Raw genomic sequence first — 15361 nt, 5'->3', positions numbered from 1 at the left:
CCAGTATGTTGTATTGTCATTGTCATTTAATTGAAGGAACTGTCTGATTTCTTCTTTAGTTTCCTCTTTGACCCATTGGTTATTCAGAAGTGTGTTGTTCAATTTCCACCTGTTTGTGAAATTTTTCCAGTTTTTTTTGCTATGGACCTCCAATTTCATTGCACTATGGTATGATAATATACAGGGGATAACTTCAATTCCTTTGCACTTACTTAAACATGTTCTATGAGGGAGTATGTGATCTATTTTGGAGAATGACCCATTTGCAGCTGAAAAGAATGTGTATTCTGATTTTGTGGGGTGGAAGACTCTGTAAACATCTGTTAAGTTCATTTGTTCAAGAGGTCAATTGCGTTCTAGTATTTCATTACTTATTTTTTGTCTAGTTGATCTATCTATTTGTGACAGTGGGGTATTGAGGTCCCCTACTACAATTGTATTAGTGCATATAAGACTTTTCATGTCCATTAGTATTTGTTTTATATAGTTGGGCGCACTAGTTTTTGGTGCATAGATATTTATGATTGTCATCTCTTCCTCTTGGATTCTTCCCTTTACAAGGATGTAGTGTCCTACTTTGTCTCTCTTAATCAGTGTTGGTTTGAAATCTACTTGATCTGCAAAGAAGATAGCTATTCCTGCTTTTGTTTGGGTACCTGTCGCATGGAGTATTGTTTTCCACCCTTTAACTTTCAGTCTATGAGTTTCCTTTTGAATTAAGTGTGTTTCTTCTATGCAGCATATTGTTGGATTTTGCTTCTTGACCCATTCTGCTAGTCTATTTCTTTTGATTGGTGAATTGAGGCCATTAACATTGATAGTTATAACTGAAATGTATTGATTTATCATTGTCCTGACTTTTTCTTTCTGTTGGGTTCTCCCCCTTTACATTTAATTTCTTGTCTTGCCAGATGGGTTCATTTTGCTTTGCTTCCTGGGGTTGTGATCCTCATCATCTGTTCCTAGGATATTGTCTCAAATTTTTTGGAGTGCTGGTTTGGTATTCATGAAGGTTCTCAGGTGCTTTTTGTCATGAAAGTATCTTATTTTTCCACCAATTTTGAAAGACAGTTTTGCAGGGTACACCAATCTGGGTTGGAGGCTGTTTTCTTTTAGGGCCTGGAATAAGTCAGTCCAAGCTCTTTTTGCCTTGAGATTTTGCACTGAGAAGTCTGCTGTGATTCTGATGGGCTTTCCTTTGTATGTGATTTGTTTCTTTTTTCTAACTACTTGTAGAACTTTGTTCTTCTGTTGAGTTTCTGGAATCTTAATCATTATATGCCTATGTGTAGATTTTTTTTTTGATCAAAGCTATTTGGAGTTGTATATGCCTCACTTATCTGTATGTCAAGTTCTTTTTCCCTGCTTGGGAAGTTTTCTGTCATTACTTCTGTGAAGAATTTTTCATGTCGTTTGCACTCTCTCCTGTTTCTTCTTTGACTCCAGTCAGTCTTTTGTTGTTCTTCTTTGCATCATCTAGCAGCTGCTGGATTGATTTCTTGTGTTCCCTTACAATTTTGAAGCAATTTTTCTTTTCCTGGTCACTAATTGCAATCTTATCTTCTATATCTGAAATTCTGTCCTCAGATTGGCTCATTCTGCTATGTAGACTTTCAATGGAGTTTTTAATCTCCTGGAAATCTATTTGCATCAGTTTTATGGATTCCATTTGTTTCCTATGTTGGGATTCCATCATGTTCCTCAGCTCCTCTCTAGATTTATTAATCATGTCTTGCACTAGGGGCACAATCGCTGCTGTTATCTGAGAAATTATTTCTGATTTCATTTTTTCCAGATCCTCTTTTGTTGCCAGTTCAGTGGGTCCACATGGTTGAGTATCAGAATGTTCCATCTCATTTCCCTTTGGGGTTGCTGTGGGTGATCTGGAAGTCTGGTTTTGAGACTTATTTACGTGCCTTCTCATTTCAACCTAGGGCAGGGTTGCTCTTGGCATCTCCGCGGCTCACCTCTTCTGAGCTGGGAGAGGTGGGATAGTGGCTCAGAAGCCCCTTCATCTCGGCCAGGAGCAGTGGGATGGGCAGCAGCCTGGAAGATCCTTCCTCTGGGCTGGGAGCGGTGGGACAGCAGCTCGGAAGCCCCTTCCTCTGGGCCGTGATCCGCAGGATGGACAGGGGCCCAGAAACCCCTTCCTCTAAGCCGGGAGTGGTCAGACAGCAGCTCAGAAGCCACTTCCTCTAGGCTGGGATTGGTGGGATGGACAGCGGCCTGGAATCCCCTTCCTCTAAGCCAGGAGAGGTGGGGTGGCAGCTCAGAAGCCCCTTCCTCTGGGCCTGGAGTGCTGGGCGGGAAGGTGGCTCAGAAGCTCCTTCCTCTGGGCTTGGAGTGGTGGGACAGGTGGTGGCTGGTAGCGGTGGGATCGATGGTGGCCCAGAAGCCCCTTCCTCTTGGCCAGGAGCAGTGGGATGGTGGCTCAGAAGCCCCTACCTCTGGGCCGGGAGCAGTGGGATGGCCAGGAATAAATTTATGCAACTATGGTCAATTGATATTGACAAAATACCAAGAATGCACAATGGAGAAAGGAGAGTTATCCCAATAAATGGTATTGTGACAACTAAATATCCACATGCAGAAGAATGAAACTGGATAGATCTTTATACCATATACAGAAATCAGCTCCAAATGGATGAAAGGCTTAAAAGTGAGACCTCAGGATATAAAATTACCAGAAGAAAAATAGGGGGAAAGCTTTTTGACATTGGTCTGGGCAATGATTTTTTTGGATAATGATCACAAAGGCACAGGTAACAAAAGCAAAAACAGAAATAGAATTGCATCAAATTAAAAATCTGCACAGCAAAGGAAATGATCAACAGCATGAAGAGATAATCTATGGAATGAGAGAAAATAAATTTCCCGACATAAATATTTGAGTTGAGAACTTTCATAGATACGAACGGACCTTGCATTACGAATATTCATAGAGGTGAACAAATTGCAAAAGCAGTTCACATGTCTGCTGGGCATGGTCACAGCTGTGCTAATGTGTGCTTAAAAGTAGTTTACTTACAGTATTTGTGTGTATTTTTTTTTATGCTTAACACTGTATACTTGTATCAAAGGTGTATAAGACTCACTTTGTTGGACTTGCAAACGAATTCAATTTAGAAACATTCTTCCAGAATGGAACTTGTTTGTTAGTTGGGGACTTACTGTACCTGTAAACTATACATCTGACAATTTTTTTTTTACATAAACAAAGTATTGTATATTTGTTTCTTAAAAACAAAAAAAGACATATAAGAAACCGACAGCCAAACGCCTTAGATTATAGCTACACCTTAACAATGTGGCTTGGTTTAAAGTGTGTCTGAAGTCAATTACCTGAGGCAAGAAGACCAAAAACAGAACAAGGGGAGGATGGGTTGAAAGGAAGAGGGTGGAAAGCAAAGCACAGTTTATGAACACATAGTTCTATTGTCTGTGATAAAAGTCCTTTACTTTTTAGCACCACAATAAAAGATTTTACACAGCCAGTCACTTAATGAAATCTAACAAACTCTTCAAGAGTTCTGGGGATCTGGTCTTGGTAATTAATGTCATTAGCCCGAACTGCTCGGGCAGCCAGGCACTTGAGATTCATCTTCATTTGAGTTTTAAGCAGTATTTCCGATACCCCAGTTCTACTTTTGTCCAGCGGAGTCTTGTTCTGCTTATTTGTCATGTCAGTATGCGCGCCCGCTTCCACGAGGCTGATGATGATAGAGTGCAAGGTCAAAAAAATCACTGATGGGCCTGTTGTACTGGACAATGATATGAAGGGCACTGTTGCCCTCACTGTCCACGGCGTTCACCTCTGTGCCGCAGTCCAGCAGGAGCTTGGTGACCAGTGCATTTGGGAAACTGCAGACATTGTTGGTGTGGAAATCATCCACGGGGGTGTTGAAGTCGACAGCTAGATGCAGCAAGGTGAAACCTTCATGAGTTCTGGGGTCCAGGTGGATCAGGTTATAGATCTGCTTGTTAATTTTGCACTGATCTTCCTCGCTGCACTGTGTTTTGGTAGAAATGCACACTAAATACAGAAAGGTGTAGAGATTACATTCATAATTGTCCATGGCACTGTGGACATCAGCATCGGAGATATTTTTTACCCTGTTCATACTCTGTTCTATTTCCAAGATGCTGCATCGCAAGACACACTCTATGTCTGGGGCCTTCACAGTTTCATTCAAATGTATCATCTGTGAGAAAACTTGGGCAAATTGCAGAAGATCCTTGTGGGTATTCCTGTTACCTTTCTGCCTGAGGTGCAGGGCATGAAGCCACAACTTGATACACTGCTCAAATTCCATGTCATCCACATAAAGAGCGCCCCTGTAAATGATGGGATGGGAAACATCAATGTTGTCAGCACCTAAAATCCGTTCCCGAACTATAAGGCCTTCCATGTGAAGAGCATCTCTGTCCTGCCGAATGGACTCCAGTTCCTGAGGGTTTCTACATTCAGTTCTATTCCCATAGGCATGGATTGGTAGGAGAACCTCTTTTTTGAGAATGTTATCACCATCTTAAAACCGCTCCAACATGGCTAAGTATAAATAGTGGTATGTCTTCATGACATCATAGTTCTCGTGGTCATTTGCAAAGGAGGCACCCAAGAGTTCCAAAGCTTCGATCCGACTTCTTTGGCCACAGCATGAGAGAGCAACAGTTCCACAATGTCAGCTTTACAGCTTTCGGCAGCTACCTTCAACGGGGTCATCCCATGACCATTCACTACTATCGCAGTTCCCCATTTGATCAGATCTTTCACAATGTCTATGTGCCCGGCCTCAGCTGCAAAGTGCAACGCTGTGGCTCCACAATGTGCTTTTGCATTGGGATCAGCACACTGCTCTAGAAGGTATCTGACCACGTCAGTGTGTCCCTTATATGCTGCAATCATTAGGCAGGTGTTGTCATACTTGTTGGCGATGCTGATGTTGACATTATTCTCTACCAAGTATTTCACAATGTCCAGTCTGCCGTCAAAGCATGCTGCACGCAGAGGGGTGGAGTTAGTTTCTGTGGTATGGTTCACGTTGGCTCCATGGCTGACTAGAAGTTTAACAACTTCAAAATGTCCTGCTCTTGCAGCACACCAAAGAGCAGTGGCACCATCAATGACATACCCGTCCAAGAGGACGGTGCCGGTCTGCTGGGTCTGCACTCGGTAATGCTCTAACAGCAAGAGCACCACCTTGGCGTGCCAGTTGCGGGCTGCGATGATGAGGGGCGTGGAGCGCTGCCCTCCCTGCTGGCTGACATAGCCAAGCAGGTAGCATATGTCGCTTTCAGACCTGTTAAGCAGCAAGGCGGCCAGAGTCTGCACCTTGCCCTCGCTGGCCGCCTTGTACACATAGCCAGCCAGGCCCTCCGTGGCCGCCGCCAACTCCAATACCCGTTTGGTCTCCACCGCTGCTGCCGCCTTGCGCCCCCCGGAGGCCGCGTCCGCCAGCACTTCAGACCTGGGCTCTCCCAGCCCATTCAACAGGGCGCCACCGCCGCCGCCGCAGTGCCCAGGCAGCAGCGCGGCCCGAGGAAGGCGGAGACCCGGGAGTGGCCGAGGGCCGCACCGGGCACGTCTGCGACCCAGCCCGAGCAGGAGCGCAGTCAGGGCTGCCCCCAAGGCCCCAGGTGCCCGCCCTGGGCCGAGGGCATCTCCATGGTGGCCGCCGCCCCGGGCCTCACCCCTCCTTCCTGTAGGCTGCGACAGGCGCGGCCCAAGCTACGGGTCGCCGGCGGGGTCCAAAGAGGGCCGCGCGCACCTGGCCCGACCCGGCCCGACGTCTGAAACTACCTCAACCTCTGTCTCCGCCCTCCACAGTCCCTGGCTGGAGGAAATCTGCAGGCGCTCGCCCACCGCAGTTTAGAAGTTCTGGGCGCTTTTTTGCGCAGGGCTTGGGGGTTGGGGGGGTCTCTTGGATGGCCCCGGGGAAATGCGGAAGGCTCGGGCTGGAGCTGCGCCGGAACTTGGGCGGGAGGAAGGCCAAAGCCTTCACATCTGACAATATGATAACATCAAAATATATAAAGGACTCAGACAATTCAATAATAAGGAAACAATCTGAGTTGAAAATTGGCATAGGTTCTGAATAGACATTTTTCAACAGAAGACACACAAATGTCCAACAGTATATGAATAAAAGGCTTCACATGAATTATCCTCAGGTAAATGCAAATTAAAATCATAATGAGACATCATTTCATACCTCTTATAATACCGGATCATCAAAAAGGTGAAAGATAATGCTAATGAGGATGTGGAGATCAGGAAACCCTTGCACACTGTCGTGAGAATATAAGTCAGCATAAACACTATGGAAAACAGTATGATGGCTCCTCAAAAAATCAAAATGAGAACTACCATAAGATTCTGTAATCTCTCTTCTGAGTATATATCCAAGGAAAATGATATGTGTGTTTTTAAGGTATATCTGCACTACCCTGTTCAATGCAGTGTTATTCTCAATAGCAAAACATGGAACCAACCTAAATATTCCTCAATGGCCAAATGGATAAAGAAAAATTCAAGGGTGGGAGAGGTTCAGTCTGAAAAATAATTCTGTCATTTGCCACAACAAGAGTGAACCTGGAGGATACTAAGTGAAATAAACCAGGCATAGACAAATTTTGCAGGATATCAGTTACATAATTCAACTCATATTAGCAGAAAATAGAATTTAATGTTTATGTCTTCTCTATATTTATATGTTGAAATCTAATCCCCAGTGTTATGATTAGATGAGACAGAACTACTGGAATGTGTCTGGATTATAAGGATGTACCCTCATGAATGGCATTAGTGCTTTTATGAAAGAGGCACAAAGGAACTTGCACGATGTGAAGCCACAGGGGAAAGTCAACATTTATGAACCAGAAATTGGGCCATTAGTAGACACTGAATTTACCTGTGCCTTGATTTTTGGATCTAGCCACCAAAACTGTAAAATGTAAGTTTCAAGTTTATGGTATTTTATTCTACCAGCCTGAATGGACTGATACAGATGTTTGCCAGGGTTTAGGCATGGGAGAAAAGGGGAACTATTGGTAAAAAGTGCAAGGTTCAAATTAAGACTGAGAAAATGAATGATCTCTGCAATGAAATTTTAAAAGATCATGTAGCTTACCTTTAATACACACAATTTTTATTTGGTCAACTATACTTCAATAAAGCTGGGAAAAATGAAATGGGAAAGGAAATGGCATTGTTTTTCAAAGAAATGTAACTGCTGAAACCATTCAATATTTTTGTAATATTGAATTACAAAATTTACTACTGGGAAATATTTCTTACAAAATATGAGAATGAAGAGCCGGGGATTTAGCTCAGTGGTTCCTTCCAGTGCCTGCCTTGCAAGCGCAAGGTCCCAAGTTCAATCCCCCGTACCAAAAAAAAAAAAAAAAAAAAAAAGAAAGAGAATGAAGAATGATAAACTTTAATATTATGAATGCTAATTATATATCTGTTTCAATACAAGAGCCAGAAACGAGCAGCTGAATTACTGTGTAAAGCTCTGAGCAAAAAGACCATCTCTTATTTATATCCGTATCATCAAGGCCTAATCCTGGTATGTAGTAAGTGTTTAAGAAGTGTTTTAAATTAGCTAATTTATAATTAATTTTTCAGAGCATTATAACATCACACTATTGTGAATAAATGGTCATACATAAAGTTTTAAACTTGAAAAACTTGGGAAAAACAAAAATCATATAAGTTCTAGTTACAGTAGGTAAACAATCCAGGAATAATAGAAAGAAATTCAGTGCTTAAAAATTGTTCAAATCCAATGATGAATGTCATTATATTGTATACCTAAAATGTACCAATTATTAGAATGAATAATCGATAATGCAAAATAGGAAGAAAAAGTCCAAAGGGGTAGGGGTAGTGGGAGAGGCAGGGGAAAGGAAAGATGGGAAAGGAAAAAATGATGAGAAATGGAAAAAATGGAAATAAAGTCTTTGTAAATAGGGAAGGGTGGAGGGGGTGAAGGGAGGGCTAGGAATGGGGAAAAAATAAGAACCAAGATGCATTATATAAAGGTACAATTCCCAATGAGAAATGTAATTGTGTTGTATACCTACAATGTACCAATAAAAGAATTTAATTAAAAAAAATTGTTCAAATCATAATTTTGGACCTCAGCTACCTACTCAGAAGAATGAAAGAATGATGATACAGAAATTGTAAAATTCTACTTTAATGGTACTAGTTTTTTGATTATACACATTTACATCATCAATTCATCTTTAGCTTATCCTTAGAAAACCTGGAAATTTTAGTATTAAAAATGTATAAATTATACCTATATTTGAAAATACATACTTATAAGTAGATTTGATTCACTAATAGCCATCATTGTATACAAGTATGTAAGACTTTTAAATGTGTTACAATATAATAATTTTTACTCAATTGTTACTCTTACATGTTAAAGTTTATGAGTGAGAGACAAACACCGGTATAAATATTGCATTATTTATAACTGAATTATTAAAAAGGTATAGTTCAATGATTCCTATGACTCTTCTTTCCCTTCTTTATGTTTAATTATTAATCTTCCCATTTTTTCTACAAGTAAATGAGTCATATCTTTCCATGAAAGACATTTGGTTACTCTAAAGTCTACCTTGAATTTTAATTTGCTTTTTTTTGTTTTGGTACCTGGGATCGAACTCCGGTCTTTGCGCTTGCGCAGCAGGCGGCGAAACCACTGAGCTAAATCCCTGGCCCTTAATTTGCTTTTTAACTAGCAATTTATCCAATACCATTGTAAGGCTATTAAATTAAGTAAAATTATTCCAAATATTTTAAATCAGTAAAATTTATTTCACAAATTGTAATACCTTTTCTTGTTTGTTTTGCAGGTGGGAGTAAATAATCTGTACATTAATGTTTAAGGTGTGATCACAAATCATAAGTATTTAGAATTAAGTATATATCTGTGTATTTCTATATAGTCTGCATTTTATACTCATTATGGCATCCTGGAAATGATTATACTTTCAATTTAAAATTAAGGAGAGAGAACGCTATCTAGAAAGAGAATAGACTGAGGTCAAGATCATGACAAATTAATGTAGGTTTCTAAGCATTGCAAAAGAGGAAGGTGCTATGCTTTGTTATTTTTAACACTGCATTAACTTGTCATATATATGTATATATAACCTCTTTGTAGAAACAACAAATAAGCACATGAACAAATGTTCAACCTCACTGGTCGTTCAAGAGATGCAAATTAAAACAAAGCTGAGATTCCATTTCACTCCAGAAAGAATGGCTCTTATCAAGAAATCGGCCAACAATAAATCCTGGCAGGGATGTGGGGTAAAAGGAACCCTTCTCCACTGTTGATGGGAGTGTAGACTGGTGCAACTACTGTGGAAATCAGTGTAGAGATTCCTCAAAAAATCAGGATTAGAGGTTCCATTTGATTCAGCTATTCCCCTTCTGGGTATCTTCCCAAAAGAATTAAAAGCATCATACTACAGTGATATATGCACACTCATGTTTACAGCAGCGCAGTTTGCAATAGCTGAATCTTGGAAACAATTCAAATGCCCATCGACTGATGAATGGATTAAAAAAGATGTGATTTTTTAAAACAATGGAGTACTATTCAGCCATAAAGAAAGATAAACTTGAGACATTTCTAGGTAAATGGATGTGCCTTGAGAACATACTCTTAAGTGAAATAAATTGAACACACATGTGTAAATATTGCATTGTCTCTCTAGTGTGAGAAACTGAAAGCAAAAGTAAGGACCAATAGGCCGGGGACTTAGCTCAGTGGTGCCACAGCCTGCCCTGCAAGCGCAAGGACCCGAGTTTGAGCCCCAGTACCAAAAAAAAAAAGGACCAAAAAGAATAATAAATATTGTAAAATAGGAAGAAATTGTTCAAAATCATACAGAATGTGATACTTTGTCAATATTTGAAGTGTTTTATACAAAAAAGGTATGGTATTATTAGGAAACGAGCTGAGAGATAGATTAGCAAATGAAAGTATATTAAGATCGTGATACACAGTGTATTTATCATGGTTATTCTCTAATAATTTTTCTTATGGAAAATTATATTTTTGTGGGATGGCTTTTATATTTTCTTTGTTAATATCTACTTATAATACAATAAAATAAAATTTAAAAACATAACCACTTTATAATCACATATTATTCATGAGACTTTACCTGTGTGTTTTTAAAGCACTGTTGGGGATGTATATACAGCTCAGTGGTAGAGTGCATGCACATGCTCAAAGCCCCGGGTTTTATCCCAAGCACCTTAAAAATGTTTTTAAAAGAAAAATATATGAAATACTACTAATACCACTATAAGTTACACTTTTTTAAATCCATAAAGATTTTAGAAAGGAGAACACTTTTCAGAATAGAGATCTATTTTACAAAGTTAAATCTATGTAAAGATCCTGAAGCATCAGTTAAAATACCAAACTATTACTGTACAGTAAATTGATATTACTATGACACTAGAACAACTGTAAGGCCTACTACTCAAGCTGGCCATTGGAACAACCCCACACTTGACCTGCTGAATCCATCTATATTGGTTAACAAGACACTCAGATGATTCACATAAATATTAAAATTTAAAGAACCAATGCCCTAAGGCATAATTCTCATTCCTAAAATGTACACACAGCATTTCTTTGTATTTATTTGCATTAGAAATGACTGACATATTTGAATGAAGATCTAGAAAATTCAATGTTTTTGAAAAATTTATTTCTATTTATGTATTTACTTATGTACAAATCCAATAAACTACTCAACTACTTTGGTAGATAACTGATGCATATCAATGTAATGGAGTAAAAACAAATTTATTTCTCCCTAACCTTATGGCAGGGTAATCCAAATTATGCATTTGAGAAACCAAGAGCATATGTTATAATTTAAAATTTAAAAATCACCACATTTTGAAGAATTTTCTCTTTATTTTAACAACTTTCAAATGATTCAATTAGTAATTTTCTATCCTAAACAACTTAGGTCAGAATTTTCATAATTTATGTTATAAACTACTTACATCATAGAAGTCATAGAAATTTCTTCTAAACTCTGATTTTCCAATGTAGTCAGACTCTGTTTTGCTAAAATAAGTAAAATCTTACATTAGATGTATACACACACATAGACCTGGCTGTGGAAAATTGTAAGCTGTTTAAACCTTGTAAGTATAAAGATTGTTTTATCTTTTAAAACACGGGAATATAGAATGTTATACCTTAAATGGGCTTTTGATATTTTCAAATGGATCAATTCCACAGGATATCTGGGTTTGAAAATTAATCTAATATACAGTAATGCCTTAGTCCTTCAGAGTACTCTGAACACGGGGTAGGTGCCTGAGAATCCTAGAACCATTCCATGTAGAATATCAAAATGGTAGACTTACTAAAGCAGAAAACAAGCTTAGTATTATTACCTATTGATAGTTCAAAATTCTGTGGTAAACTTGGAATAGTTTTCAAATACCTTACACCAAATATTTACTTACTTAAATACTTCTTTAAATCTGGCCATTTAGGATAAGCAACTATAAAACAGGGCAATATAACCTTTAATAATTTTTAGTTCAATCAAAATTGTAAACAAATATGTTATTTTAATAAAATGTGTACTTTTACTTTCAAAATATTAGAATTATTTGGAAATTAAAAATTAAAATTTCTTATAGCTTAAAGGCAATTGAACCATATACTTAGCACTAAAATCTACAATAAAAATCATCACAATTTGACGTATTTTCCTTACTTTCTTCTTGTATTTATTATAGAAAGTTAATTTTATATAAAGGTGACATTATTTTGTGAAGTTATTCTGCAAAATTATTGCTTTTGAAGAAAATTTTGTCTACTGAAAATATGATATACAGGGAATCTAGACTCTGTTTTCAACTGTTCTTTGTTCCTGGTTTTATTTGTTTGTTTTGGGAACTGGAATCTTGCTATGTTGCACAGGCTGGCCCTACATCCCTAGGCTCAAGTAATTCTTCTGCCTTGACCTCCCTAATAGCAGGACTATAGGTCCAGGCCATCATGTCTAACTAAGAGAACTTACTTTGAATACCCCCACAGAGTTTATTTTTCTACACTTGGGCACACAGCCACAAGCTATTGAATGTTGATTTTTTAAAAAAGGATAAAAAGGATGCTGTGATGATGAAAGAGGTGGAGAAAAGAAATCCAAGACTTAAATTTTTTTCATTCAACTTTATCCAAGTGTGCATCGATAATATACATTTAATATTCCATTTATTTTTAAGCACATCGTTTAATCAATTATGATAGATCTGTGACCAATACAAACCTTTTTGAATTCTTCAAAAATTTCAGTTAGAAAAGTCATTAAACTGGCATTCTATAAAGATAATTATAAAACAAAAGGTAATGCATTTTTACTCCTTATTTCCATTCTAACATATCCAACATCATTTCTTTCTTGTGCCATACAATCATAAAAATTAACAGAAATAGTTGTGTATTAAATTTTTAGGGGCCAATAAAAATATTTTAGTTTGATTATTTAACCCTCAACAAATCATAAACCCTTCAAATAATGATAATTATTCTTAATTCAATAACTCATGAAGTAAATATATAATAACCATAAAACATTTGGAATAAATTTTACACTTAAAAACTACTAAAAGAAATACATCAGAACCTTAGTAGAATGTTGTCATTGGAGACTGTTCTGTGAAACTGCTTTAGAAGTAGTGTAGCCTTTTGGCACAATAATAAATGAACTAACATGGAATGAAACTCTGATGAATCCATTTTAAATGAACTTTTTGCAGAAAAGAATGCTATGGTTAGGTTCTGATGTACTTTCTGTTTAAAGTACTAATTAACTGGCAAGTAAAATCCAATAAGAGAACAGCCAACAATTTCACCACTATTTCAGTGATGTGAAACAAAATAATACTAGATTGATTAATAAGAGGAATTCTACAGCATAACTATGAAAGAAGTATGAATGAGTCCTATTGTTTTTAATGGTTTCTTAATTTGTAACACTGTCAAAATTCTAAAATAAAAACTCAGCAACTAAGGTACTAACTTGGCATTTCTTAGGTATATTATCCAAGTTTTCACTAGGAATTATGTCAATGAGGTTCTTTTTTATCCAACTGAAAAATAACTAGCTCAAATATTTAAAGTAATAAATCACCAATAATTTAATTCTTAAACCTTATAGTCATAAGAAGCTTTAATTCTTTAAAAACTCCAATTTGACCCTTGGGGAATGTAAAGAACACATCTGTATTCTAAAGCCAAAATTCAATTGTATGGCTTCATGCTAAGTGCTCAAAAAAAGTAGAGTTGTTTCTAAACTAACTCTTACTATATCATTTGGCACACTAGTTATCACCTTTTATATATACCATTTAAAATACCCAGCCCAGCATTTTTAATAAGTTGCATCCTTATTAAGAGGTAACAAGTGCAAATGATCACATATTTAAGATATGATACTTGCTTGGCTACTACAAAAGTAATTATTAAGGTTCTTCTATAGGAAGCTGAGTTATCCATTACAGTAATGTTCTTGAAAAATTCCTGTACTACTACCAACATAAAATCATCCATCTCTAAATTAAACAAGAACTTTATATAACATAGTATCTCATGAAAATATTTATGAAACAGTCTGTATTTAATTCAATACCAAGTTATTTGAGGATCATAGGTACACCGTATCCACAAATGGCCATTTTAATAAAAACCTATTCCTCCATGGCTGCTCTCTGAATATAAGTTAAAGCAGCCCTGATGTAATGTTCCTGAAAGTCAAGATATGAACCTACACTTTAGTTTTATCAAAATGTCCTTGATAATGAGTACTTTACTAGTTCTCAAAAATCTTACTGTTTTGTGTAACATTTTCAATACAGAAATAAAATACTCTTCAAATAATACATTTTAAAAGATGATTAATCTTTGCAAAATTAAATAGCATAAATTAAGCATATTAACATTGGGGTTTTTTTGACAACATGAAATAACCAATTTAAGGAGAATTGCAATGGACTAAAAAATTACAAATGTCACAATGTGAGGTACACTTAAATCCTCACATATTACTGACTTTACAAAATCTACTAAAATATTTTAAAGTTCCCATCGACTCTATTAATACATAAAAAGAAATTGTAAAAATGCTTAAGACTATGTAAGATTTATCAATTACACAGGCACTTCACATGTAAACAATCTACAGTACAACTAAAAATATTTTGGCACTAACCTATTATACTAAAAGAATATAATGCCAGAGTTCTGTTTCTTCTACTCATTTTTTCTAGAAAACTAAGACCAAAGATTGAAGAAATTGTGTGTAAAGTAGAATTAGAAGTGTATTAAATAACGCAAATATAGAATTATTTTAAATCGTGAAAAAATGATTACCTTTAACCAGCTGTTTACTAGAATGTTATGTTTTTAAAAAATCAAACTTAAGGTGATTATTAAATTAAAAGTATATTTTTAATTTAGTATGAATCTGCTTTTTGAAAAATAAGGTTATGAAATAAATTTGCAAAAAGAGAATTTGAATTTATCAAAAACTCTCATTAAATTAATCCAGGTCCCCCCAAAAGAAGTTTGGACAATTCAAAGTTTAAGTCTGATGTTTTAATGTAATTTTTTAAAAACCCTAAGGCAAACTATTTTTGACTGAACATTCTTATTCATGAACTTGATATATCTGAAATCACTTCAAGTAAATGAAACTGTACACATATGACTTAAAAAATGTTATATCAAGCCATAGACAGCTGAGATGTCTTGGTTGTAGGTAATTCAAGGAGCGCCTGTACAGTAACACCAACTTTCACAAGGCCTCGTTCTTCCAAAATATGATGAGGCAAACAGAGTCGTTCCTGGGGGAGAAAAAAAGGTATTTGAACATTCATTTTTAGTAGTGTAGTAAAACTTTAGTAAGAATCAGATTTTTGAAACATGCTTTCTGTTACACTTCAAGTAAAAAACACAGTTCTAAGTTTTTTCTTGTAACTATCATAAACTAAAATGTGCTTAGATTCTTAACTTACGCTAAGAAAACAGGATAGAAGTTGGTTACAGTAGACGTACAACTATTATTATACTTAAGGGTGAAATACTAAAATTTTCCTAAAAAAAAAATCAGGACTAAGACAAAGATATCTACTCTTGTCACCCCTACTCAACATTATACTTAGATATCTGGCAAGGGCAACTAGGCACAAAAAAGAAATAGAAAACATTCAAATCAGAGAGAAAGGAAAAAGCTGTTTCTAATTACAGAAAACATGAACATCCATGTAGAATATTCTATGAAATCTGCAAAAAGC

General features: G+C 36.6%; 1 protein-coding gene and 1 pseudogene across 3 annotated transcripts in view; both read right to left on the bottom strand.

Annotated features, from left to right (window-relative positions):
* Positions 1–721: 721 nt before the first annotated feature.
* LOC101697282 (protein fem-1 homolog B pseudogene) lies at positions 722–6086 on the bottom strand (annotated as a pseudogene).
* Positions 6087–11833: 5747 nt separating this feature from the next.
* Positions 11834–15361, bottom strand: part of Lrch2 (leucine rich repeats and calponin homology domain containing 2) — a 101245-nt gene continuing 97717 nt past the window's right edge. For 2 of the 3 annotated variants that reach the window (XM_004874792.4, XM_004874793.4), the window contains one exon: positions 11835–14911. In XM_004874792.4, the coding sequence (XP_004874849.2) occupies positions 14792–14911 (120 nt within the window). In that variant the 3' untranslated portion in view covers positions 11835–14791. Of the gene's footprint in view, positions 14912–15361 lie in introns of all 3 variants that reach the window. The other variant, XM_021252181.2, reaches the window with a different exon arrangement.

This window comes from Heterocephalus glaber, unplaced genomic scaffold, assembly GCF_053883595.1.
Source record: "Heterocephalus glaber isolate CG9 unplaced genomic scaffold, H.glaber_assembly_v1.0 deba00001732, whole genome shotgun sequence".
In the NCBI taxonomy this organism is placed as follows: domain Eukaryota; kingdom Metazoa; phylum Chordata; class Mammalia; order Rodentia; family Bathyergidae; genus Heterocephalus; species Heterocephalus glaber.
The sequence above is the reverse complement of the archived record's forward strand: the minus strand, read 5'-3'. Positions and strand labels throughout refer to the sequence as shown.